The sequence below is a fragment of the Microcaecilia unicolor genome, chromosome 3 (assembly GCF_901765095.1).
Source record: "Microcaecilia unicolor chromosome 3, aMicUni1.1, whole genome shotgun sequence".
In the NCBI taxonomy this organism is placed as follows: Eukaryota; Metazoa; Chordata; class Amphibia; order Gymnophiona; family Siphonopidae; genus Microcaecilia; species Microcaecilia unicolor.
In genome coordinates, this window is record NC_044033.1 from 225,452,332 (window position 1) to 225,475,730 (window position 23,399).

At 44.6% G+C, this 23,399-nt stretch overlaps 2 protein-coding genes across 2 annotated transcripts in view; both read right to left on the bottom strand.

The window, feature by feature from the left end:
- Window positions 1-23,399, bottom strand: part of LOC115466343 (butyrophilin subfamily 1 member A1-like) — a 494,943-nt gene that overhangs the window by 337,983 nt on the left and 133,561 nt on the right. The window contains exon 6 of the mRNA XM_030197531.1: window positions 8,174-8,194. Coding sequence (XP_030053391.1) covers window positions 8,174-8,194 — 21 coding nt within the window. The remainder of the gene's footprint in view (window positions 1-8,173; window positions 8,195-23,399) is intronic.
- Window positions 1-23,399, bottom strand: part of LOC115466338 (butyrophilin subfamily 1 member A1-like) — a 1,244,786-nt gene that overhangs the window by 65,130 nt on the left and 1,156,257 nt on the right. The gene's annotated exons all lie outside the window — the stretch shown is intronic.

A 23,399-nucleotide genomic window follows, 5' to 3' on the forward strand; every position in this document is an offset into this window, starting at 1 on the left:
TGCCATTTAACCAATTGTAAGGATTTCTTTCAGGAAATGAGTCCAGAAGAAGGTGTTCTTCATACTGCAAACGCAGGGACTGCTCAGATCCAAGCAAAAGGCATTGGATTCTTAAAATGCAAAGTGTCTAATGAAGTTAAAGAAATTCCTGTAAGTGATGTCTTGTATATTCCCCAAGCAGTTTGCAATATGCTTAGTGTATCTACATTAGATAAGAAGGGATTTGCGATTCATTTTGAAAACAATAAGTGCACAATCTCTAAAAATGATGAAGTGTATGCTGAAGCTTTTATGAATAATGATGTTTATAAACTGAGCATTTCAGGTGAAGCCTCACATCTGGCGCAAGTAAGGAAGAATGATGGTAAATGTAGTCTGGAAATCTGGCACCGCCGCCTGGGACATCGTGATTTTAAGGTGATCCAGGATGGGGGGCGTGTCAAGATGGCGCCGTGAGCAGACGCGTTGAAGGAGAGCTCCTGCCTTTGCCTGCTTGTAGAATATATAATTATATACCTGCTTTCTTAATGCCGCATACTAAGCGTAAAGGGACGACTCGGGGGATTCCCCTTCACCCCGCGACGTCTACACCGGCAAGCGGAGGTTTGGAACGCTTCTTCCCTGCATTGTCCCGAAGAAGCGGTGCGGAGTCCTTAGCGGGTGAGGTCGGTGAAGCGACTTCCCCGCAGGAAATAGAAATTTCTCTCTCCCCGCCTTCTACGACGCCTCCATGCCCTGCAACTGCTCTGAGCGAGTCGGGGTTTCTCGTGGAGCCCGGAAAGGGCTATCCCGGGGAGCCCAGAGGGGAGCCTAGCTCTGTAAAGAGAACTGCAGCTGCAGAGGAGACGGAGGTGAGCCTGGGCAAGATCTGGCTGAAACTATTAGAAATTGAACAAACTTTGAGACAATCTTCTGATGAGGTAAAGACTTTAAATCTTAACATCCAGGAAGTGAAAGGTTCCCTAGATTTGGCAAAACAAGATTTTACTTCAAAGATTGAGGCCTTACAGACAGAGACAAAGCATACAGAAGAATTTAAAATGGCAGTGGTGAAAGATAATATAGAAATTAGAAGAAAATTGGAGCAGGTAGAGAATTTCAATAGGAGATTGAATCTTCGAATGTTGAACTTTCCTAAAATACTGGGAGAATCTCCAAAAGATTTGTTTCAGAGATACTTAAAAGAAAATTTAAATTTCCCCCAAGAAGTGTTTCCTCCTCTGGATAAAATCTACTATATACCAAGCACGATGAAAAAAGTTGGGACAGGAAATTCTATTGATTTACAAAATGTTACAGCTATCCTGGAGCAAACAATTGAGGAATCACCAGAAAGGGGGACATTGATAATTTCCTTTGTATTTCAACAGGATTTAAACGCAGTTATGCGTCTTTACTTTAAATCTACTAATCGAGAATTTGCAGGCCAAAAGATTTGGCTCTACCCGGACGTGACTAAATCCACACAAGAAAAACGTAAAAAATTTCTGTCTATGAGGTCAAAGGTGTTGGAACTGGGAGGTTCTTTCCTCCTGGCTTACCCATGTAAATGTGTTATTAGGTTGAATCAAGTTAAATATATATATTATATTCCTGAACAGCTGCAGTCTTTCCTAGACACTAAACAACGATAGAATTAGAATTATAATGGGACTGACGGAACCAAATTTTCATTCATAAAGTTATGATTTTGTATAACTTCACTATTTCCTGCCCCCCTATTATTGAGGTCTAAGGAAGCCAATATTTGATTTTACTTAGATAATTTGATGTATTATTATTTTCTAATGGCTGCATTATACTTTTGCAGTATGATAATCTCTGTAAAGTATGTATAAAACTAATAAAAATTATGAATAATAAGGTGATCCAGGATCTTCACAGTGGGCAACTAGCCACAGGCATTCAAATAAGTGCAGATACTGGTAAAATGGAGAAATGCATAGACTGTGTTACTCAAAAAGGTGTGAGACCCTCATTTCCTGCATACACAGGAAATAGGAGTAATAAAGTACTGGACTTAATACACAGTGACTTATGTGGACCGTTTAATATCCCATCATTGGGAAATAACAGATTTGTGCTAATGTTCTTGGATGATTTCTCTAGATACTGTGTGGCCTATTTGCTGAAAGAAAAAAGTCAAGTCACAGACATGCTGAAGAAATACGTAGCCATGGTGAGCAATAAATTTGAAAGAAAACCAAAGGTTCTTCAGACCGACAATGGTGGTGAGTTCACTTCACAAAGCATGCGCACATTTCTAGAACAAGAAGGCATTCAGCATATCACAACAGTAGCTTATACACCAGAGCAAAATTCTGTTGCAGAGAGAAAATTTAGGTCACTTGTGGAAATGACCAGATGTATGCTGTCAGATAGCAATCTCCCTAAAAGACTATGGGGGGAAGCCATTCTCACAGCAGTGTACCTACAAAACAGAATGCCAACTAAAGGCGCTGAGCGCACACCACATGAGACATGGCATGGTAGGAAGCCAAACCTGTCACACATAAGAACATTTGGAAGTACAGCATATGCTCATGTACCAAAGCAAAGAAGGCATAAGCTGGATTCCACAACAGAAAGGGGCATTTTAGTTGGCTATGCTCCAGGACACAAAGGATATAGAATTTTGAATCTGAAAACTGGCATTGTTGGCATAAGACATGTTACATATTTTGATGAAAACAAAAGGGTTGATAAAGGCTGGATTATCCCAGATGAGCCTTATCATCCAGAATATGAAACTAGAACCATAATAGACATGCCAGTGTATATAAATGCCATACCAAGGCAGATGTCTGAAAGCAACTCATCTGTATCTAACGAGGAACAGGCAGAGGAAGCAGACACAGAAAGGATCATTGAAGAAGACAGTACAGTTGGAGAAGGGGAATCAATTGGAGAAGGACTCTCAGATTTAGAGGATACGGAAAGGTCGGACCAACCTGTTGTCAGACGCTCATCCAGGGAAAACAAAGGTGTTCCACCCCCAAGACTGTCTTACCTAACAAAGTCAGCAGAAGCTCAAGAGCCCTTAACATGGGATGAGATTGAGAAAATGCCAGCAGAAGAAGCTGCTGAATGGCGTAAAGCTGCACAAGAAGAAATTGATGCATTGCATAAAAATAAAACTTGGATTCTTACAAAATTACCTCCTGGCAAGAAAGCTATAGGATGCAAATGGGTATTCAAGTTAAAAAGGAATGCACAAGGAAACGTGGAAAGGTATAAAGCCAGATTAGTCGCAAAGGGATATCTTCAAAAATATGGAGAAGATTTTGATGAAGTGTTTGCACCTGTAGTGAAACACACGACAATTAGAACACTTCTGAGCATTGCAGTCTCAAAAGGCATGCAAGTCAACCACATTGATGTGAAAACAGCATTTCTTCATGGAGATATAACTGAAGACTTGTACATGGAACAGCCAACAGGTTTCATAAATACAAAACAAAGACAACTAGTGTGTAAATTAAACAAAGGTCTTTATGGATTAAAGCAAAGTGCAAAATGTTGGAATGACAAATTGCATGAAATATTGACAAATTTAGGATTTAAGCAAGGTGAAGCAGATAAATGCTTGTACACTAGGTGCAGAAATGGACAATATGCATACATTTTAGCTTTTGTTGATGATCTGCTCATTGCAAGCGAAAGTGAGCAAGAGTACAAGGACATTGTAAAATATTTAAACCTGAATGTTGAGATAAAAGAACTTGGTAATGTGTCATACTATCTTGGTATAGAAATTGAGAAACAAAATGATGGTTCTTATCTTCTAAGCCAGAAGCAGAAAATAAATGAGCTTATTGAAAGTTTAGGTATGCAAGATGCCCAAGTTGTAAGCACTCCCATGATCACTGATTTTCTGAAGGATGAAACAGTAAGAGAACCTTTACCAGATAACATCCAATATAGATCAGCCATAGGTAAGCTTTTATATCTAACTACCACATACAGGGCTGATATAGCAAATGCAGTAGGAATTTTGAGCAGAAGGGTCAGCTCACCTACCAAATCAGATTGGACTGCAGTTAAAAGGATGGTAAGGTATTTAAAAGGTACCATTGATTGTAAATTAAAGATTTCAGCCAATAGTAATCCAAAACTAATATGTTACTGTGATTCAGATTGGGCAGGGGATCATTCTGATTATAAATCCACAAGTGGATATGTGTTTATGTATGGAAATGTACAAATTTCTTGGGCCAGTCATAAACAAAGTATTGTGAGTCTGTCTTCTACAGAAGCTGAATATGTGGCTGTATCAGAAGCATGCAGAGAACTGATGTGGATTGAAAAACTTTTGCTGGATTTTGGAATAGATGAACAGAGACCAATCCAGATAATGGAAGATAATCAGAGCTGCATCAGACTGTCACAGAATGACAAGGTTCAGTCGCGCACCAAGCACATCGCAACGAAATATCACAACGTGCGAGAGCTGGCGAAAGAAGGGGTTATCAGTCTACACTATTGTCACACCAGTGAGATGACAGCTGATATCATGACCAAACCGTTACCCAGAGAACGTTTTGAGAATCTGCGAATAAAGCTTGGACTTTGTATGAATTAATAATTGCATGACAGTTATGCATGAGAAGGGGTTTGTTGGAATAATGTATTGTGTTTTACATGCATTGTCTGTCAGCAATGTTTTTTGTCTTTCTCTGTGATTACTCTGTGACCTCTGATGTGAATTGCCTAGAGAGGTCACACCCATGCAACTTCCTGTGCAGCACATGGAGCTCATGATCTCTCCTAACCTGAGGATCTATGGTGTGAGCATCCATTACCATCTAAGCACATGGAAAGAGCTGATAATCCAAATGTATTGTATTATGTTATATAAGCCTGTCTGAATATCAATCTAACTAAAACTGTGAGTAAACAGATGTTTTGTTAATTCAACTTTAAAGTGACTCAGCAGTGAATTATTCTGGGGTGTATGTGAGAGAGATGAAGAAAAGAAATTAACATTTCTAAAGCTGAAGCTGTGTGTATAAAAATCTGCTAATTATTTACTACAAATAATCCAACATAAACTAATACACAGAGCGACCTTATTAGATGAAGATAGATCTGGTTCAGGGAATATATCCTGGTTGGAGTTGGAAAATATTAATAGAAGATTGATACAAGCTGAACTACACGGGGATACGATGGCCCAATATATCAAAAGTCACATGATCCCAAGCGGATTAAGACTGCAAAAGGCACCATCTCTATTCACTTATGATGAGAATTTCGTTAAGAAATGGAATGCTATCCTTAATAAGTGTAGTAGAGACTTAATGTTGTTAATTGTGGAAACTACTTCGGTGGTTGAACAGGATCTTAAAAATAAAGTTGCAGAAATGGCTGAACAATTACAACAGAGTACCCCGACAGAGGAATACTCTAAATTCCAACAAGATCTGGCGACTAAATTGAGAACAGCAAGAGAGTCGATTAGACAGTTTAAAATCAAAAAATTCAAACGGGAAGAGAAGGATTATGCCACCAATCATGTTTATTATTGGATGCAGAAGGAAAGGTTTATTAAGACCACCTCTGAGACGGTTTTTAGTGGGCCTTTCAGTGATAGTGACTCAAGTGGAGAAGAAGTAGGAAGATCGATATCAGGGGGTAATGCTCCACAAAGATCATCTACTTTTTTAGACAATCGAAGACCATACAATCGAGGCAAAAAGCCTCATCAAGTACGATTCCAACTGCAAGATCAATACACTCCATCAGGACCGAACCGTTACTATCAAACCAGGGCGCGCTCAAATCAGACTCATCAGCAGTCATAAACATTTCTACATATCAATTAACATCTGTTCAGAATCAATTGGGTTTAGGTTTTGTTCCTACCACTTATTATGATCCCTTCACTACACGAATAGGATTGTATAAATTCTTTAGAAAATTGCACTTAAAAATCTTTTTTCAAGATTGTCCAAGCTATCCTGATATTTCAATTGTGAAACCGAGATCTAATTGGATGCCTGTTGATAATCTTGATCCATCTATTTTAGCCTTCCAAAAATGTGTATTGCACGATTTAGAAAAATTAGAATGCGCATTGAAGTTTGAATTTAAACCTCAGAATTTATCGAGAGAACTTCGAGAAGCATTGATTTCTTTGCAGAATCAAACAGAAGTACTTATTGTAAGAGCTGATAAAGGAGGTGCTGTCACGGTTTGGGGCAAGCAAGAATATTTGGATGAAGGTTGGAGACAACTTGGGGATGAAAGAACGTATAAAAAATGTCATCTGACCCTACCAATGATTTGAAAAATGAAATAAAGGAGATAATATTGGAGGCAATTAAAAGTTCAATGTTGACATCGAGGGAAGTTCGTTTTTTGCTGGAAGAAAATCCTAAAATCCTGAGGATTTATTTTCTCCCAAAGGTTCATAAAAATGCACAAAACCCTCCTGGTCGCCCGATCGTGGCATTATGTAAGACTATTTTGGAGCCCTTATCTAAGTTCCTGGATGTTTTTTTGAAACCAGCAGCTATGAAGGTACAATTATATCTTCAAGATACTACAGATTTTCTTCGTTGCCTACAAATGATAGATGTGCTGGATAACACTTTTTTAGTCACGGTAGATGTCACTTCACTTTATACTATTATTCCCCAAAAAGATGCTTTACAGATTATTGATGAAGAACTGGATAAGCATCCTCCTTCACAACGAATATAAAAATTTTTTTTAATGCAACTTGCGCAATTGGTGATAGAGAGAAATTATTTTTTCTTTCAGAATCAGTTTTTTCAACAAATTCAAGGGGTGGCGATGGGGGCATCGTTAGCTCCCTCCATTGCCACCCTATATTTAGCAAAATTTGAGGAAGTTTTTGTGTATGGTCTGGAAGAATTTAAGCATATTCCTTTATGGAAGCACTTCTTGGACGATATATTTTTTGTTTGGAATGGATCTTTAAGGGCTAAGAGAATATGTTCAGAAGATATGATGTTTGAAATTCAAGCAACAAAGATGGCTTCACGTTTTCAGAAGAGAGGTTATCCTAGAACAATCATTAAAACAGCATACTTGAGAGCTAAATACTCTTGTCGGGACTTGTTATTACAGGATAATACTACACAGGAGAATGATAATCTTGTGGTGGTGGTTCCATATTCTGCCTTGAGCTCTCGTATTAATGAGAGTATACATAACACACTCAACTCTCATAGTTTGTATCTGAAAAGGGGGCATAGTGGAATTACAGAATTCACCCAAAGCAAGTTGGGCACCAACATTTACACCTGCCCCAAAGTTAGGCGCTGGATCTATACCAAATGCTATTCTATAAAAGGCACGCTCCCTTTATAACATAGTGCTTAGTGCTGAATATTTTTGGTGCTGAATTTTCGGTTCCATTTATTGAATTTTCTCCTATATGGACAATAGACAGGAATATTCAGGTATTTTTAAACACCAGAACCACCATTTAAAGGAAATACTGACTGTTATGTTTAAATATTGATCTGTTAGCTTCTCTATCTTGTCTCCTGTATCTCCCAATGATATTGGTATCTACATGCATCATGACAGCTGGTTTCTCTCTGGATTTTGATCAAATCTTACTTTGGTATCTTGTGAGGTCCACTACTTTTGCATTAGACAAGTTACCACATGATCCTCATATCTACCAGCAAGTTAGGGGTCCTTTTACTAAGGTGTGCTGAAAAATGGCCTACGGTAGTGTAGACGCGTGTTTTGGCTGTACGCAGAATCATTTTTCAGCGCATATGTAAAAAATGCCTTTTTGGGGGGCCAAAAATGGATGTGTGGCAAAATGAGAATTGGTGCGCATCCATTTTGGGTCTGAGACCTTACCGCCAGCCATTGACCAAGCGGTAAAGTCTCACGCGTTAACCGAGTGATAATGGTCACCATGCGTAATATGACAATTACTGACTGGTTATTGCCGTGTGCTGGAAAATAAAAAATATTTTCCGGCGCGTGAACTAGGCACATGTAAAAAAATGAAATTATCGCCCGGGCCTTGTGGTAAACGGGCTGTAGTTCCAAATTGGCATGCATTGGGTGCACATAGGTGCTTACGCAGCTTAGTAAAAGGGCCCCTTAGTTATTTATATTCCTAATGATTGACTTAGGAACTGGAATATTTTCAGCTATAGTAAATGAATATAAAATTACTTACCAACATCTGCAGAAAGCTTGCCTACAGGAAAACAAACCAGAGAAGAGTCAGTGCATTCAAAAAAGCCACTGGGCCTGATATTCAAAGGATGTGTGCTTGTAACTGAGATGTATGCTCCCAAACTGGCCTCTCTGAAAATTTACCAAGGCTGAGTTCTTAAATTAATGCTCACAATGTTACTTAGCGGTTTGCTCAGTGGTGTAGCAAGGAGGGCTGCCACCCAGAGCGGTTCGCCTTTGCACCCCCCCCCCCCCCCGTGTGCAGCACGATGACACCCCCCCTCAGCACATCAACACTCCCCCCCGACCCAGTGCCTACCCTCCTCAGCTCCCTCCAACCAGCTGAGCACCCTACCTTTAAAGAAATTTCGGAAGCCGTGGAGAGGCGAGGCGCTGCTGTCTTTCCCGCCCTTGCGGAAATAGGAAGTTGCATCAGCGGAGGGCGGGACAGATAGCGTGAGGAAAGGCCCAATGACGATCCTCGCTTCTTTTACTTGCAGGCACGAGGCGCTGCACCTCGCCTCTCCACGGCTTCCGAAATTTCTTTAAAGGTAGGGTGCTCAGCTCGTGCTGCACCCGGGTGGGGGGGGAAGGTGGCAGGGAGCACCCCCCCCCCAAGCTGACACCCGGGGCGGACTGCCCCTCCCGCCCCCCCCCTTGCTACGCCACTGGGTTTGCTTACTAAAGTTCATTAGGATTTGGAGTTAACACAGATTTTAGTGGAAGTTAGCTACAAATCTAATGTTTTTCTTTTTGAGGATATGTTTTATACAGGTCATGCACTAATGTAGTCATAAGCACACGGTAACTACTAGGATTTAACAGAGGAGCACATAGCAATTCCTACATTGGAAGCGCTAAATGATCCATCCTTAACAGAACTATATATTGTGCCTGAAAAATCAACATCGATTAAAGACACTCATAGCGTGATTCTATAAAGAGAGGCCACAACTTAATTGAACAAGGCAATCAGTAATGATAATTCCGAGTTAATTATCAGCCGTAATTGCCAATAATTAGGATTTAGGCACATATCTAATTCTATAACGAATTGTGCCTAAATCATATCATGCATAAACATATTGGGGGGGGGGGGGGACGTGGTTGGGGGGGCTTGTTCTCAGATTTTTGCATGCTGATAGAGAATCACGCCTGTGCGCCTAACTTAGGCGCCAGTATTTAGACCTGCTTGTAACAGATCTAATTGCAGCCACCTACAGTTAGGTGAACCTTACCTTACCATAAAGGAAATGGTAAAATTATGTATCATACCTGATAATTTTCTTTCCATTAATCATAGCAGATCAATCCATAGACTGGTGGGTTGTGTCCATCTACCAGCAGGTGGAGATAGAGAGCAATCTTTTGCCTCCCTATATGTGGTCATGTGCTGCCGGAAACTCCTCAGTATGGTCGATATCAAAGCTCCATTAACAGGACTCAGCATATAGAGAATTACACCAACAAAGGGACACTCCGCCCAGCCCACCACCGCCGAAGCGGGGGGGGATCAACCCAGTCCACCACCGCCGAAGCGGGGGGGGAGCATTCCAGCCCACCACCGCCGAAGCGGGGGGGGGGACCACACCCGCCGACGCGGGGGGGGGGGGGGACTGGCTTATCCTGCTACCGCAACCGCGGGAGGAGCTGGCTTACCCTAACACTGCCGAAGCGGGAGGGATACAAAACTGCTCTACTACCGCACAAAGTGGGAGGGAGCGCCAGCATAATTTAGAAATCAATCCAGCCACCGTCGAAAGGGGGGGAGAGGAATGCAGCAGCTCACTGTAACACAAAATTGTCTCAACTCAAGGAAAATCCAATGGGAAGAACTTGAACACAAAGTCCTCCTGAACAGGAACTGAAGACTGAACCTGAACCTGAAACATATCTGAAAAACCAGAAACTAGAAACCAAACAGTACAGATATCTGGGAGGGGCTATGGATTGATCTGCTATGATTAATGGAAAGAAAATTATCAAGTATGATACATAATTTTACCTTCCATATCATCAAGCAGATCAATCCATAGACTGGTGGGATGTACCGAAGCAGTACTCACCCAGGGCGGGACAATGGAAATCCCAGAACGCAACACTGAAGCTCCAAACTGGGCCTCGGCCCGAGCAGCTACATCCAAGTGGTAATGTCTTGAGAAGGTATGAGCCGACGCCCAAGTCGCCGCTCTGCAAATCTCTTCCAAGGAGACAGATCTGGACTCTGCCATCGAGGCCGCCTGTGCTCTAGTGGAGTGAGCCTTCAGGTGGATAGGTGGCATCTTCCCTGCAGCCACATAAGCCGCCGCAATCGTCTCCTTGACCCAACATGCCACAGTAGGCTTAGATGCCTGCAGACCCCTATGAGGGCCTGCGAACAGCACGAACAGGTGATCCGATTTCCGGAAATCATTGGTCACTTCCAAGTATCTGATGATGACTCGTCTAACATCCAGACATTTGAGAGCAGAGTACTCCTACTACTACTTAACATTTCTAAAGCGCTACTAGGGTTACGCAGCGCTGTACAATTTAACAAAGAAGGACAGTCCCTGCTCAACGGAGCTTACAATCTAAAGGATTGTAATCCTCTGGGTAATCATCCCTACGGAAGGAGGGTAGGCAAAGTTGCTGATTCACATGGAAGTGAGAAACAATCTTGGGCAAGAAGGAAGGCACTGGGCGAATCGACACTCCTGCCTCAGTGAACCGCAGGAAAGGCTCTCTACACGAGAGCGCCTGGAGCTCGGAAACTCTTCTGGCTGAAGTGATTGCCACCAAAAAGACCGCTTTCAACGTCAGGTCCTTCAGTGACGCCCTTGACAAGGGCTCAAAGGGCGGCTTCTGCAAGGCCCACAGCACCAGATTGAGATTCCACGTAGGCACTATCGAGTGCAGAGGAGGGCGCAGGTGATTAACTCCTTTAAGAAAGCGCACCACATCTGGCTGTGAAGCCATGGAAGCACCCTTCAGTCGACTCCTGAAGCAAGCCAAAGCTGCTACCTGGACTTTAAGCGAACTGAGCAACAGGCCTTTCTCCAGACCTTCTTGCAGGAACGCCAACACTGAAGCAATGTGCGCCGTGAAGGGCGACAGGGAGCCTGCCTCACACCACGATGCAAAGGTACGCTAAACCCTGGTGTAAGTAGTAGAAGTAGAGTGCTTCCTTGCCCTCAGCATGGTGGCGATTACCTTGTCCGAGAAACCCTTCTTCCTCAGCCACTTCCGCTCAAGAGCCAGGCCGTAAGACCAAAAGGGGATCCTCCATCACCACGGGACCCTGATGCAAGAGGCTCTGCTCCGCTGGCAGCCGCAGAGGCCTGCCCACGGAAAGCTGGATTAGGTCCGCATACCAAGGACATCTGGGCCAATCGGGACCTACCAGGAGGACCACCCTGCCTGGATGCTTCGCCACTCGGCCGAGAACTCTGCCCATCATTGGCCAGGGCGGAAACACGTAGAGAAGCTCCTGTACCGGCCACTGCTGGAGAAGAGCATCGACCCCCAGAGATCGCGGGTCCCTACCTCTGCTGAAGAACCGCGGCACTTGGCAATTTGCCGAGGTCGCCATCAGGTCCAAGGTCGGCATGCCCCAGTGGTTCGTGATCTCCAAGAACGCCGAAGCAGACAGTTGCCACTCTCCGGGATCCAAGGTATGGCGACTAAGAAAGTCCGCCTGGACATTCAGGACTCCCACAATGTGAGCCGCCGACAGTTGGTCCAGATTCGCTTTTGCCCACAGGCATAACTTCATGGCCTCCATGGCTAGAGGGGCGCTCTTGGTACCTCCCTGGCGATTGACATAGGCCACAGCCTTGGCATTGTCTGACAGGACCCGAACTGGCCTCAGTACCAGTAACTGACGAAACTCTAAAAGCGCCAACTGAATGGCTCGGAGTTCCAAGAGGTTGATGGATCACTTCGCCTCCGCAGGAGACCAAAGCCCCTGCACCATCCTTCCCAGGCAGTGGGCTCCCCAGTCCGTCAAGCAGGCGTCCGTCATGACGACAATCCAGTCTGGGGTCGTAAGAGACATTCCGGCGGCCAGCTTATCTGGCATCAGCCACCAATTCAGTGCCTTGCGCACCGCTGGATCCAGGGGAAGGCGTATAGCATAATCCTCCGAAACTGGAGACCAACGCCGCAAGAGAGAGTGCTATAATGGGCTCATATGGGCCCTGACCCAGGGCACTACCTCCATCGTGGCCGTCATGGAGCCCAACAGTTGCACATAATCCCAAGCCCGAGGAGCTGAGGCTAGGAACCGGCCCACCTGGGCCTGAAGCTTGAGGCTCTGGTTCTCTGGCAGGAACACTCTGCCCACTTGGGTGTCGAACCGAACACCCAGATACTCCAGGGATTGAGTCGGGCGCAGCTGACTTTTCTCCCAGTTGATGATCAATCCCAGGGACCTCAAAAGAGCAATGACCCTGTCCGTCGCTCTCCCAAACTCCGCAAAGGAGGGAGCTCGAATCAGCCAGTCGTCCAGGTAGGGATGGACTTGTACTCCTTCCTTGCGGAGAAAAGCCAAAATGACCACCATCACTTTGGAGAAGGTCCGCGGAGCCATAGCCAACCCGAACTGGAGGGCTCTGAACTGGAAGTGCCGACCCAGCACTGCAAAGCACTGATGAGGCGGCCAGATGGGAATGTGCAAATAAGCTTCCTTGATGTCCAAGGATGCCAGGAATTCTCCTGCTTGTACCGCAGCTATCACGGAGCGGAAAGTCTCCATTCTGAAATGCCGTATTCTCAAGGCCCAATTGACTCCCTTGAGATCGAGAATAGGCCGAGAAGAACCTCCTTTCTTTGGCACCACAAAGTAAATGGAGTAGCGTCCCGTGCCAAACTGATCTACTGGCACTGGGACCACCACCCCAAGGTGGAGCAAGTTGTCCAGAGTCCGCCGAACTGCCGCTACTTTGAGGGGAGACTTGCAGGGAGAGTTCACGAACCCGTCTCTCAGGGGCCGGCGGAACTCCAACTTGTAGCCGTCTCTGATGATTTCCAGAACCCAAGCGTCTGAAATTACCCTGGTCCACTCGCCCAGAAATGAGGACAATCGTCCTCCTATCTGCTCTGGGCCATGGACCAGGGTCCCATCATTGGGTGCGAGACCCTGGGGGAGGGCCGGAGGAAGAACCTCCGGGACGGTGGTCTCTGCGAAAGGAATGCTCCTTGGGGGAGAACTTCCGCTTGAAGGAGGAAGAGGAAGAGGAGCCCAACTTGCTCGGGCGATACCGACGGGCCTCCTGAAACCGGCCCTTAGAGGAACCAGGGCGAACACTGCCAGCCCGAGCCCTCACCTCCGGCAACCTCTTGCCTTTAGAACTGCCGAGATCCATCACGATCTTGTCCAGGTCATCCCCAAAGAGCAGCTTGCCCTTAAAAGGCAACTTGGCTAGGCGAGATTTTGAGGCATGGTCAGCAGACCAATGCTTAAGCCATAGCCACCGACGGGCAGAGACTATCTGAGCCATACCTTTAGCCGAGGCTCTCAAGACATCATATAGCAAGTCTGCCAAGTAGGCCAAGCCCGACTTGCCTACTTGCAAGGAAAGATCCAAGGGGGAGGCCCGCTGTAAAACGGTCAGGCATGCGAATTAGAAAAGAAAGACGGAACTCCAAAAGACAGCCGGCCTGGTTGAAAAGTGAGGTGAAGGAAGCTATTAGGGCTAAAAGAAACGCCTTCAGAAAATGGAAAAAGGAACCGTCTGAAAATAACAAGAAGCAGCATAAGGAGTGTCAAAGCAAATGCAAGGCGCAGATAAAGTAGGCCAAGAGGGATTACGAGAAAAAGATAGCATTAGAGGCAAAAAAACGTAGTAAAAACTTTTTCGGCATATTAAAAGCAGGAAGCCGGCAAAAGAATCAGTTGGGCCACTGGATGACTGAGGGGTAAAATGGGCGATCAAGGAAGACAAAGATGTAGCTGAGAGATTGAATGAATGCTTTGGTCTTCACCGAGGAAGATTTGAGTGGGATGCCAATGTCGAAAATGATATTTCAAGCGGACGAGTCGGAGAAACTTACTGACTTCACGGTAAACCTGGAGGACCTAATGGGGCAGTTCAGCAAACTGAAGAGTAGCAAATCTCCTGGACCGGATGGTATCCATCCCAGAGTACTGATAGAACTGAAAAATGAGCTTGCGGAGCTACTGCTCGGGAAATTATAGACCGGTGAGTCTGACGTCGGTGCCGGGGAAAATGGTAGAGGCTATTATTAAAAACAAAATTACAGAGCACATCCGAGGACATGGATTACTGAGACCAAGTCAGCACGGCTTTTGTGTGGGGAAATCTTGCCTGACCAATTTACTTCAATTCTTTGAAGGAGTAAACAAACATGTGGACAAAGGGGAGCCAGTTGATATTGTGTATCTGGATTTTCAAAAGGAGTTTGACAACGTACCTCGTCAAAGGCTACAGAGGAAATTGGAGGGTCATGGGATAGGAGGAAAAGTCCTATTGTGGATTAAAAACTGGTTGAAGGATAGGAAACAGAGAGTGGGGTTAAATGGGCAGTATTCACAATGGAGAAGGGTAGTTAGTGGGGTTCCTCAGGGGTCTGTACTAGGACCGCTGCTTTTTAATATATTTATAAATGATTTAGAGATGGGAGTGACTAGCAAGGTAATTAAATTTGCTGATGACACAAAGTTATTCAAAGTCGTTAACTCGTGACAGGATTGTGAAAAATTACAGAAGGACCTTAGGAGACTGGGAAGCTAAATAGCAGATGACATTTAATATGAGCAAGTGCAAGGTGATGCATGTGGGAAAAAAGAACCCGAATTATAGCTACGTCATGCAAGGTTCCACGTTAGGAGTTACGGACCTAGAAAGGGATCTGGGTGTCGTCGTCGATAATACACTGAAACCTTCTGTTCAGTGTGCTGCTGCGGCTAGGAAAGCAAATAGAATGTTGGGGATTATTAGGAAAGGTATGGAAAACAGGTGTGAGGATGTTATAATGCCATTATATCTCTCCATGGTGCAACCGCACCTTGAGTATTGTGTTCAATTCTGGTCGTCGCATCTCAAGAAAGATACAGCAGAATTGGAAAAGGTACAGCATAGGGCAACTAAAATAATAGCGGGGATGGGACGACTTCCCTATGAAGAAAGACTAAGGAGGCTAGGGCTTTTCAGCTTGGAGAAGAGACGACTGAGTGGGGACATGATAGAGGTATATAAAATAATGAGTGGAGTGGAACAGGTGGATGTGAAGCGTCTGTTCACGCTTTCCAAAAATACTAGGACTAGGGAGCATGCGATGAAACTACAGTGTAGTAAATTTAAAACAAATCAGAGAAAATATTTCTTCACCCAACGCGTAATTAAACTCTGGAATAGGTTGCCAGAGAACGTAGTGAAGGCGGTTAGCTTGGCAGAGTTTAAAAAGGGGTTAGATGGTTTCCTAAAGGACAAGTCCATAAACCTCTACTAAATGGACTTGGGAAAAATCCACAATTCCAGGAATAACCTGTATAGAATGTTTATACGTTTGGGAAGCTTGCCAGGTGCCCTTGGCCTGGATTGGCTACTGTCGTGGACAGGATGCTGGGCTTTATGGACCCTTGGTGTTTTCCCAGTGTGGCATTACTTATGTACTTATGTACTTATATGCCCTGGCCACAAAGCAGCCGCAAACTGAGGCCTGCAGACTCAGCGCGGCCGCGTCAAAAGCCAACTTTAAGGCTACCTCCAATTTCCTGTCCTGAGCGTCCTTCAGGGCAGAGCCGCCTTCCACCGGCAGAGCCGCCTTCTTCGTCACCGCAGCAATCAGAGAGTCTAAGGCCTCCTGTTCACCCTCAGGCAGAGGGTACAGACGCGACATGGCTCTGGCTACTTTAAGGCTCACATCAGGAGAATCCTATTGAGCCGAAATTAAAGTCTGCATGGCTTCATGAATGTGGAAGGTTCTGGGCGGGCGCTTTGTTCCCAGCATAATAGCGGAACCTGCCGAGGCTGAAAGAGGGCCTTCCTCCGGAGAGGAAATATTTAAAATGCTCATGGCCTGAACTAACAGGTTGGGCAAATCCTCTGAGCGAAAAAGCCGTGCTGCAGAGGGGTCATCTGCCCCATCGGGGCGAGGATCAGCCTCCTCCAAGGAATCCCCGAAGGACCTTTGGGAGAACCCAGAAACGCTACCCTCATCTACATCAGAAGAGACAGAGTCCCCTAAGGACTGATGATCCACCCGAAGGCGTTTGATCAGGGAGGCCTCTTTAACCATGTCTGACAGGGGAGCTGGAGCAGCGTTTTGCAGAAGAAATGCCTGATGCAGCAGCAAAATAAACTCAGGAGAGAAATCCCCGTTTGTGCACCTCTGCAGCCTGGGCCACGGCCCTAGAGGAACTCTCAACCTCCGCTCCAAAGAGTGGGGGAGAGGCACGCTGCACATCCAAAATGGCGTCTGTCGCATCACTCCACGAAGGAGCCGCACGGGAAGAAGGGCGCTTAATTTTCGCCAACTTCTTACCGCCGCCCAAATCAAGGGCGGCCAACTTTTTCTGTCTCCCCACTCAAGGGCAGCCCCAGAGGAAGCCGACCGAGCCGCGTGGCCAACGAACACCGGAGGGACGGAAATCGGGGGATGCGCGCCTAAGGCGGAACAAGCCGCCGACGCTCCAACGAAGGAAAAACCAGCCAAGTCCAGAAAGGCGCCCAGAAAGGGCTACTCTGCCTCCGATCCCGCGCCTCCCTGCTAGACGCACGATTGCAGTCCGGGAAGCGCTTTTTCGCACCCTTTCCCTCCGACGCCATACGCCATGAGGGGAACGTTCGGGGACGCCCTGCCCGCCAATAAAAGGTAAAATTACCTGCTGCTTGCTCCAAGCCGCGAATTGGTGTCCCAGTGAGCTGCTAAAATAAACGCCCTTTTTGAACGTTTAAAAAAAATTTTTTTTTTCAACGGAGCCAGCGGGAGGCGGGAGAAAAGGAGGGACCTGGCACCACCAGGTTTCATTTGCTCACGAAGAGCCCTCAACCCCAGGTACTCAACAAAACCTAAAAATAGGCTTGGAGACCTAGCCAGAGCTGCTGCTGCGTGACCACACACCTGCTGAGATAGAGAACATACTGAGGAGTTTCCGGCAGCATATGACCATATATAGGGAGGCAAAAGATTGCTCTCTATCTCCACCTGCTGGTAGATGGACGCAACCCACCAGTCTATGGATTCATTTGCTTGATGATATGGAAATATTCGTTATAAAATTGCGCTAAGTGTACCTCTTTATCAATGCTGCTTTTTAGGCGCTACTTATAGAATTTACTCCTTAGAGCATTACCTAAATCACCCAGATTTTTACAACTATCACCTGTCATTAGCTACTGTACATTTGGTATATATTGGTTATTAACTTCTCCTACAGATCATGACATCCCTCTATGGCTACATATTGAAAGGGATCTGATCTCACCAGTACCTACCTCTTTGCTTATTACAATGTCTTTGACACATAATCTATTCAATAATAGATAAATCAAAGATACAAACTTTGCTCTTTTGCAGACTGATAAAGCTATGCAAAAGAATGTCTGGAGCTCTTCTCAAATTTCTAAATTCCTAAATTCAGAATAGAAAAGAAAAGCTATATTGTGGAAGTTAAGGCAACAACTAAATATTTGGTTATTAAATCAACTCCTATTTGGACTGGGTTTTCTTTCATTTGAAGATTTAATTCATAAATATGACCTACCTCCCAACCAAATGTTTCAATGGTTACAATTACCAAGCACTATCAAAATAAGTATTATTGAACTAACTTCTTTATCAAAATCATCTGATTTATATGATTTCTGTGTTTCTGTATTTTCCAAAGGTAAATTAATGCTGACATTTTATAAAGTTCTGAACTTATTCCATTTTCCACATTCTATTGGTATCAATATGTTTGGCTTAAGGACCTGGATATACAAGGGCACTGTTCTCCTTTATAAATCATTTTTCTTAATTGAACCAATCTCTGATTTCTCATCTCCCACTCTTGAAATATTCGCCTCACACAATCACCTAACTGCAATTTTATTTTATCGGCCCCCTGGAAATTGGACTGACACTCAATCATTATTTACTAAATTTGTATCTAGTATATGCTTAAATGCGCAAAACATTTCTACTAGGAAGAAGCACTGAAGGCACTAACTTACACTTACATAATCCAAATGATCCTCATACTAAGGAACTTAACAACTTTCTAAACTCTTAGAATTTTATTAGTCCTCCAGCTCATTCTTCCCATCAGAAAGGACGTCTTTTAGGTTTATTTACATTCAGATTCCCCTCTCAAAATTTACATTTCATAGATAATTATGACTGGAAGTCTACAACAATGTCAGAGCTAACATTCACATTTAATTGGAGTGAAATGTCCCCAAAATGTATGACTCTTCACTCTAGATTTCTAAGAAGTTTGAAATTGAAAGTTTTGTAGGTGTCTATCCCAGTAATTCAGAAAGGATCACCAGAATCCTTAAAAGTTAATTAACCAATAAGGAACCTCAAAGCTCCTGATAGTGAAACCATTGCATGTAGTGCTGAATCCACTATTGCAGCAAGAAGTAAAAGAGAACCAGTGAAAGAGAACCAGAGAGCAAAAAAACCATGCGCAAAAACTCATATCTACATGAGAAAAACGAATGGTATAAAAAAAGCTCTCCTTCCCTATCACTAATACTATGAATTAATGAGGTAAGACACCAAACACCAAAACTACCATACCGGACCTGTGCCCGGACTTGTAAAAAAACCTCCCGTGAACTCACCCACCAACCAAGCCACAACCGTTCACTCCTATAGCACTGCTGATGCTTGTCTACATCTGTCTATGGGTTAAATGTTAAAAGATTACCTGGCTCATTCTAAATCTGGTGTGGAGACAGTGAGCAGTGCAGTGAAACTGAGTGATCTGTGCGCATGCGCTGAGTGTTCCACATGCTGATGGAACTCTGAGGAGAGTGACAAACAGCTCAGGCTGGCAGTTGGGATGGAGCTGTATTGATGAGAAGATGTTACTAGGAAAAGACTGGAAGAAAGTTTATACTGGAGATCATCACCTGAAAGAAAAGGCGCCCACCGTTGAAGAGAGAGAAAGAAAACAGAGAGAGCAGCTAAGTGACTGAGACTATTTTAAAAAGTGCACAAAAGAGAAAATAGTAAAGGAAACCTGAATAATAAGTGAGAGATAACTAAGGAAAAAAAGAGTAGAGTTACATGTTGAGATCAGGGGCGTATCTGAACTGCGGCGGTAGGGGGGGCCAGGGCCAGAGTGAGGGGGCACATTATAGCCCCCCCCCCCAGCCGCCGCCGCCGCTGCCATTGCCGATCCCCCTCCCCCCAGCTGCTACCATTTCCAACCCTCCCCCTCCGTTGCTTGCCTACCTTCGCTGGCGGGGGACCCCAACCCCCGCCAGCCGAGGTCCGCGTCCTCCTGCCGCTGCCGGCTGCCTTTGGTCCTTTCATTTGTCCATTGAAGCTGGCGCCGACGAAAGTTTCTTTTGACTCTGACGTCCTGCACGTACAACGTGCAGCGACGTCAGACTCAGAAACATTTTCTGAGCCTGACGTCCTGCACGTACAACGTGCAGCGACGTCAGACTCAAAAGAAACTTTCGTCGGCGCCAGCTTCAATGGACAAATGAAAGGACCAAAGGCAGCCGGCAGCGGCAGGAGGACGCGGACCTCGGCTGGCGGGGGTTGGGGTCCCCCGCCAGCGAAGGTAGGCGAGCAACGGAGGGGGAGGGTTGGCAGCGGTAGGGGGGTCCAGGGCGAAATCTGCGGGGGCCCAGGCCCCTGAGGCCCCACGCAGATACGCCCCTGGTTGAGATCCTTGAGGGTCTATGGAAATCTGAAAGTCAGGAGAAAAGAAATGTTAAAGAATCTAGTGTTTTGTAAAATTGAATGTGCTTACATGATTTATGTACCTAATATTTATAGTTATCTGAAAATGCTCCCAATGTTTAAACCTGTAATTGAAATACATATGTTGAATGTGCAAGTCGGTAAAATTTAATTAACATTTAAATATAATACTAATAAAAAAATATGTTTTTTTATTGTTAAACTCCCTGGTTGGTGTTGAGTCATTTCGGGGAAACACTGTGACATATTTGGTACCATCTTTTAATACCTTGCTCTGCCACCAGGGGGTTTACATCTGTGAAATTTCATTATTTGCAGATTGAAAACATAGTTAAACCACGAAAATGCAAATGTCCTTTACTTATCTTATAGTTTTGTCATAACTTATAGGAGTCAGGCTGCTCATGGTGAAGCCCGGGAGTCATTGAACTGTTTAGAAAACTTTTGTTGACACAATCCCGTGTTGCCCTTCCTTCTACAAGTGCGCCTTGTTTCGCTGAGAATAAAGCTGCTTCAGGAAGGATACTTCATTGAGTCCTTACATGGACCTCCAACCAGAATCAAACAGTCAAAAATCTCTCTTCTAGATGCTTATCTCATTACACATAATCGGGATTTAGACCCAACTAGAGCACCAAAACGGTTCTTATTACACTAATAACTAAATTTAGACAAATCTTAAGAATGGGTAGGAAAATTATCTTATATAATTCGACATGTCCAGTGCATTCGACATGGTAGATCACAACATTTTATCTACAATTGGCATCTGCGGAGATGTTCATAAGTGGTTCATAGGGTTCCTCAAATCCAGAACATACAAAGTCAAAATGGGAGGATCCACCTCTCTAGCCTGGTCCCCAGATTGTGGAGTTCCACAGGGATCTCCAATATCTCCCATTCTCTTTAGCATCATGATGGAACCCCTAGGTCACCTCCTAGAGGCTGAAGGATTGCAGTCTTTTATATATGCCAATTACGTGACTATATATCTTCCCTTTGACACTCAAATTCAGGATATCCTCTCCAATATCGTAGATGTCATGGAGAATTGGGCAAAATCTTTTCATCTAAAATTAAACAGGGAGAAAACTAAATTTCTCATAATTTCCAGTCCTAACAGCTTCCACAATCAGGCCAGTTTTACCATCAATCAGACGAACTATCCATTGGAACATAATTTGAAAATTCTTGGGATCATCGACCAATTCCTATCATGTGAAAATCAAGTTAATTCCGTAGTGACCAAAACCTTTAGAACTTTATGGAAGCTGAAAAGAATCAGATCTTTCTTTCTGTTTTCTACTTTTCGTTTCCATGTACAAACATTAGCCATTTCACAATTCAGTCTATTTAGGGAATAAGGAATCCCTCATCAAAATACTTCAAACTACCCTAAATACTGATGCTAGACTCATATGCAACGCTTCAAAATTCAATAGAGCATCCCTGCTATTATCTAAATTACATTTGCTACCAAAGCCAGAATTATCTTTAAAATGTGTACATTAATCTACAAAATTATCTATAACACAGTGGCGTACCTAGGGTAGTTGACACCTGGGGCCGGTCATTTTTTAACACCCCCCCCCCCCCTCTCCAAAATCTAGTACTAGGCATGCCGAGAATACAAAACACTCAGGACCTATAGAGCAATTCTAGCATACCATAAGCAGTAATTTCTACAAGTCACACAAGGAAAAGGAAAGCATCTTAAACACTACAGTGAGCACTAGAACATCAATTCACCTACTGTAAAACAAAACCAGGCAGAATAACACAGATCGTCCATCTTGCACAGTCAATGCCAACCGAAAGCCATGTCTTTTTCACAAACACAGATACACCCTAATCCACTATAGAATAAGCAATAATAAACTTTCTATTTAGACAAAAATTAAACTGAACCCCCAAGATGCCAGACTCTGCATACAATGCAACACCACAGAAACAGAAAATGTCTCCTAGTACTGTACAAAACATAAAGACAGCAGATGTAAATTTGAAAAAACTAACAAGTACCAATCACCACTTTACAAATTAACAAATAGAAATAAAACAAATATAGAAAATAAAATAATACCATTTTATTGGACTAATACATTTAGCTTTCAGAGGCCAAAACATCCTTCCTCAGGTCAATACAGTATAGTGTTGTTACAATATCCTATCCGGACCTGAGGAAGGGGGTTTTGTTCTCCGAAAGTTAGCCAAAATGTATTAAAATTAGTCCAATAAAAAGATTACCTTGTTTACATGTTCTATTATAAACATTAACACAGCTACAATACTACTTTATCCTAAAGCAAAAAAAATAAAAATATATATTTTATTTACAGTTTGTTGTCTCTGGTTTCTGCTTTCCTCATCTTCTTTTCACTGTCTTCCTTCCATCCAGCATCTGTCTTTCTTCTCTGCCATCCAGTGACTGCCCTCTCTGCTGTCCCCTCCACCCAATGTCTGCCCTCTCTCCCATCTACATCTGCCCTCTATCTCTGCCCCTTCCATCCACCATCTGCCCCTGTCTGCCCTCTCTCTCTCCCCCTTCCATTCACTCTCTGCCCTTTCTATCGCTTCCATCCACTGTCTGCCCTTTCTTTCTGTCCGCTCAATCCACCATTTGCCCTCCCTCCCTCTCCCATCCATCTAGGGTCTGCCCTCCCTCTCACTCCCCCTTCCATCCAGGATCTGTCCCCTCTCTGCCCCTTTTTTCCAGCCCCTAGTTCCAGCCCCACTATCCTACCAGTCCCCAGTTTCAGCCCCAGTCCTTTTCTCCCACCAGTCCCGAGCTTTAGCCCCCAGCCACTTCTCCCTGTCCCCTTTTTAGCCCCCAGTTTCAACCCCAGCCCTTTTCTGTCACCAGTCCTGAGCTTTAGCCCCAGCCACTTCTCCCTGTCTCCTTTTCAGCCCCCAGTCCCCACAATTTCAGCCCCTGCTGCCTTTCAGCCCCCAGTCCCAGTACTAGCCCCCTTATCCCACCTACCCTCCTTCAGCCCCCAGTTTCAGCCACCTTCATCCACATGCCTTGCCCCCCTTTTCAGCCCGACCCATTCTCCCACCTGACCCAGGCATGCCCCATTTTCCATCATGACCCCTTCTCAGACCCCAGTTCCAGCCCCCTCCTCCCATCTGAGAACCCCTTCCCTCCTCCCATCTGAGAACCCCTCCCCACCCCTTCTCCCATCTGAGAACCCCCAGAACACCCCTCTCCTCTCCCATCTGAGAACCTCCTCCCCACCCCAGTCCCCTTCTCCCATCTGAAAACCCCCTCCCCTCCCCACTCCAGTCACCTTCTCCCATCTGAAAACCCCCTCCAAATCTAAGAACCCCCAGAACACCCCTCTCCCATCTGAGAA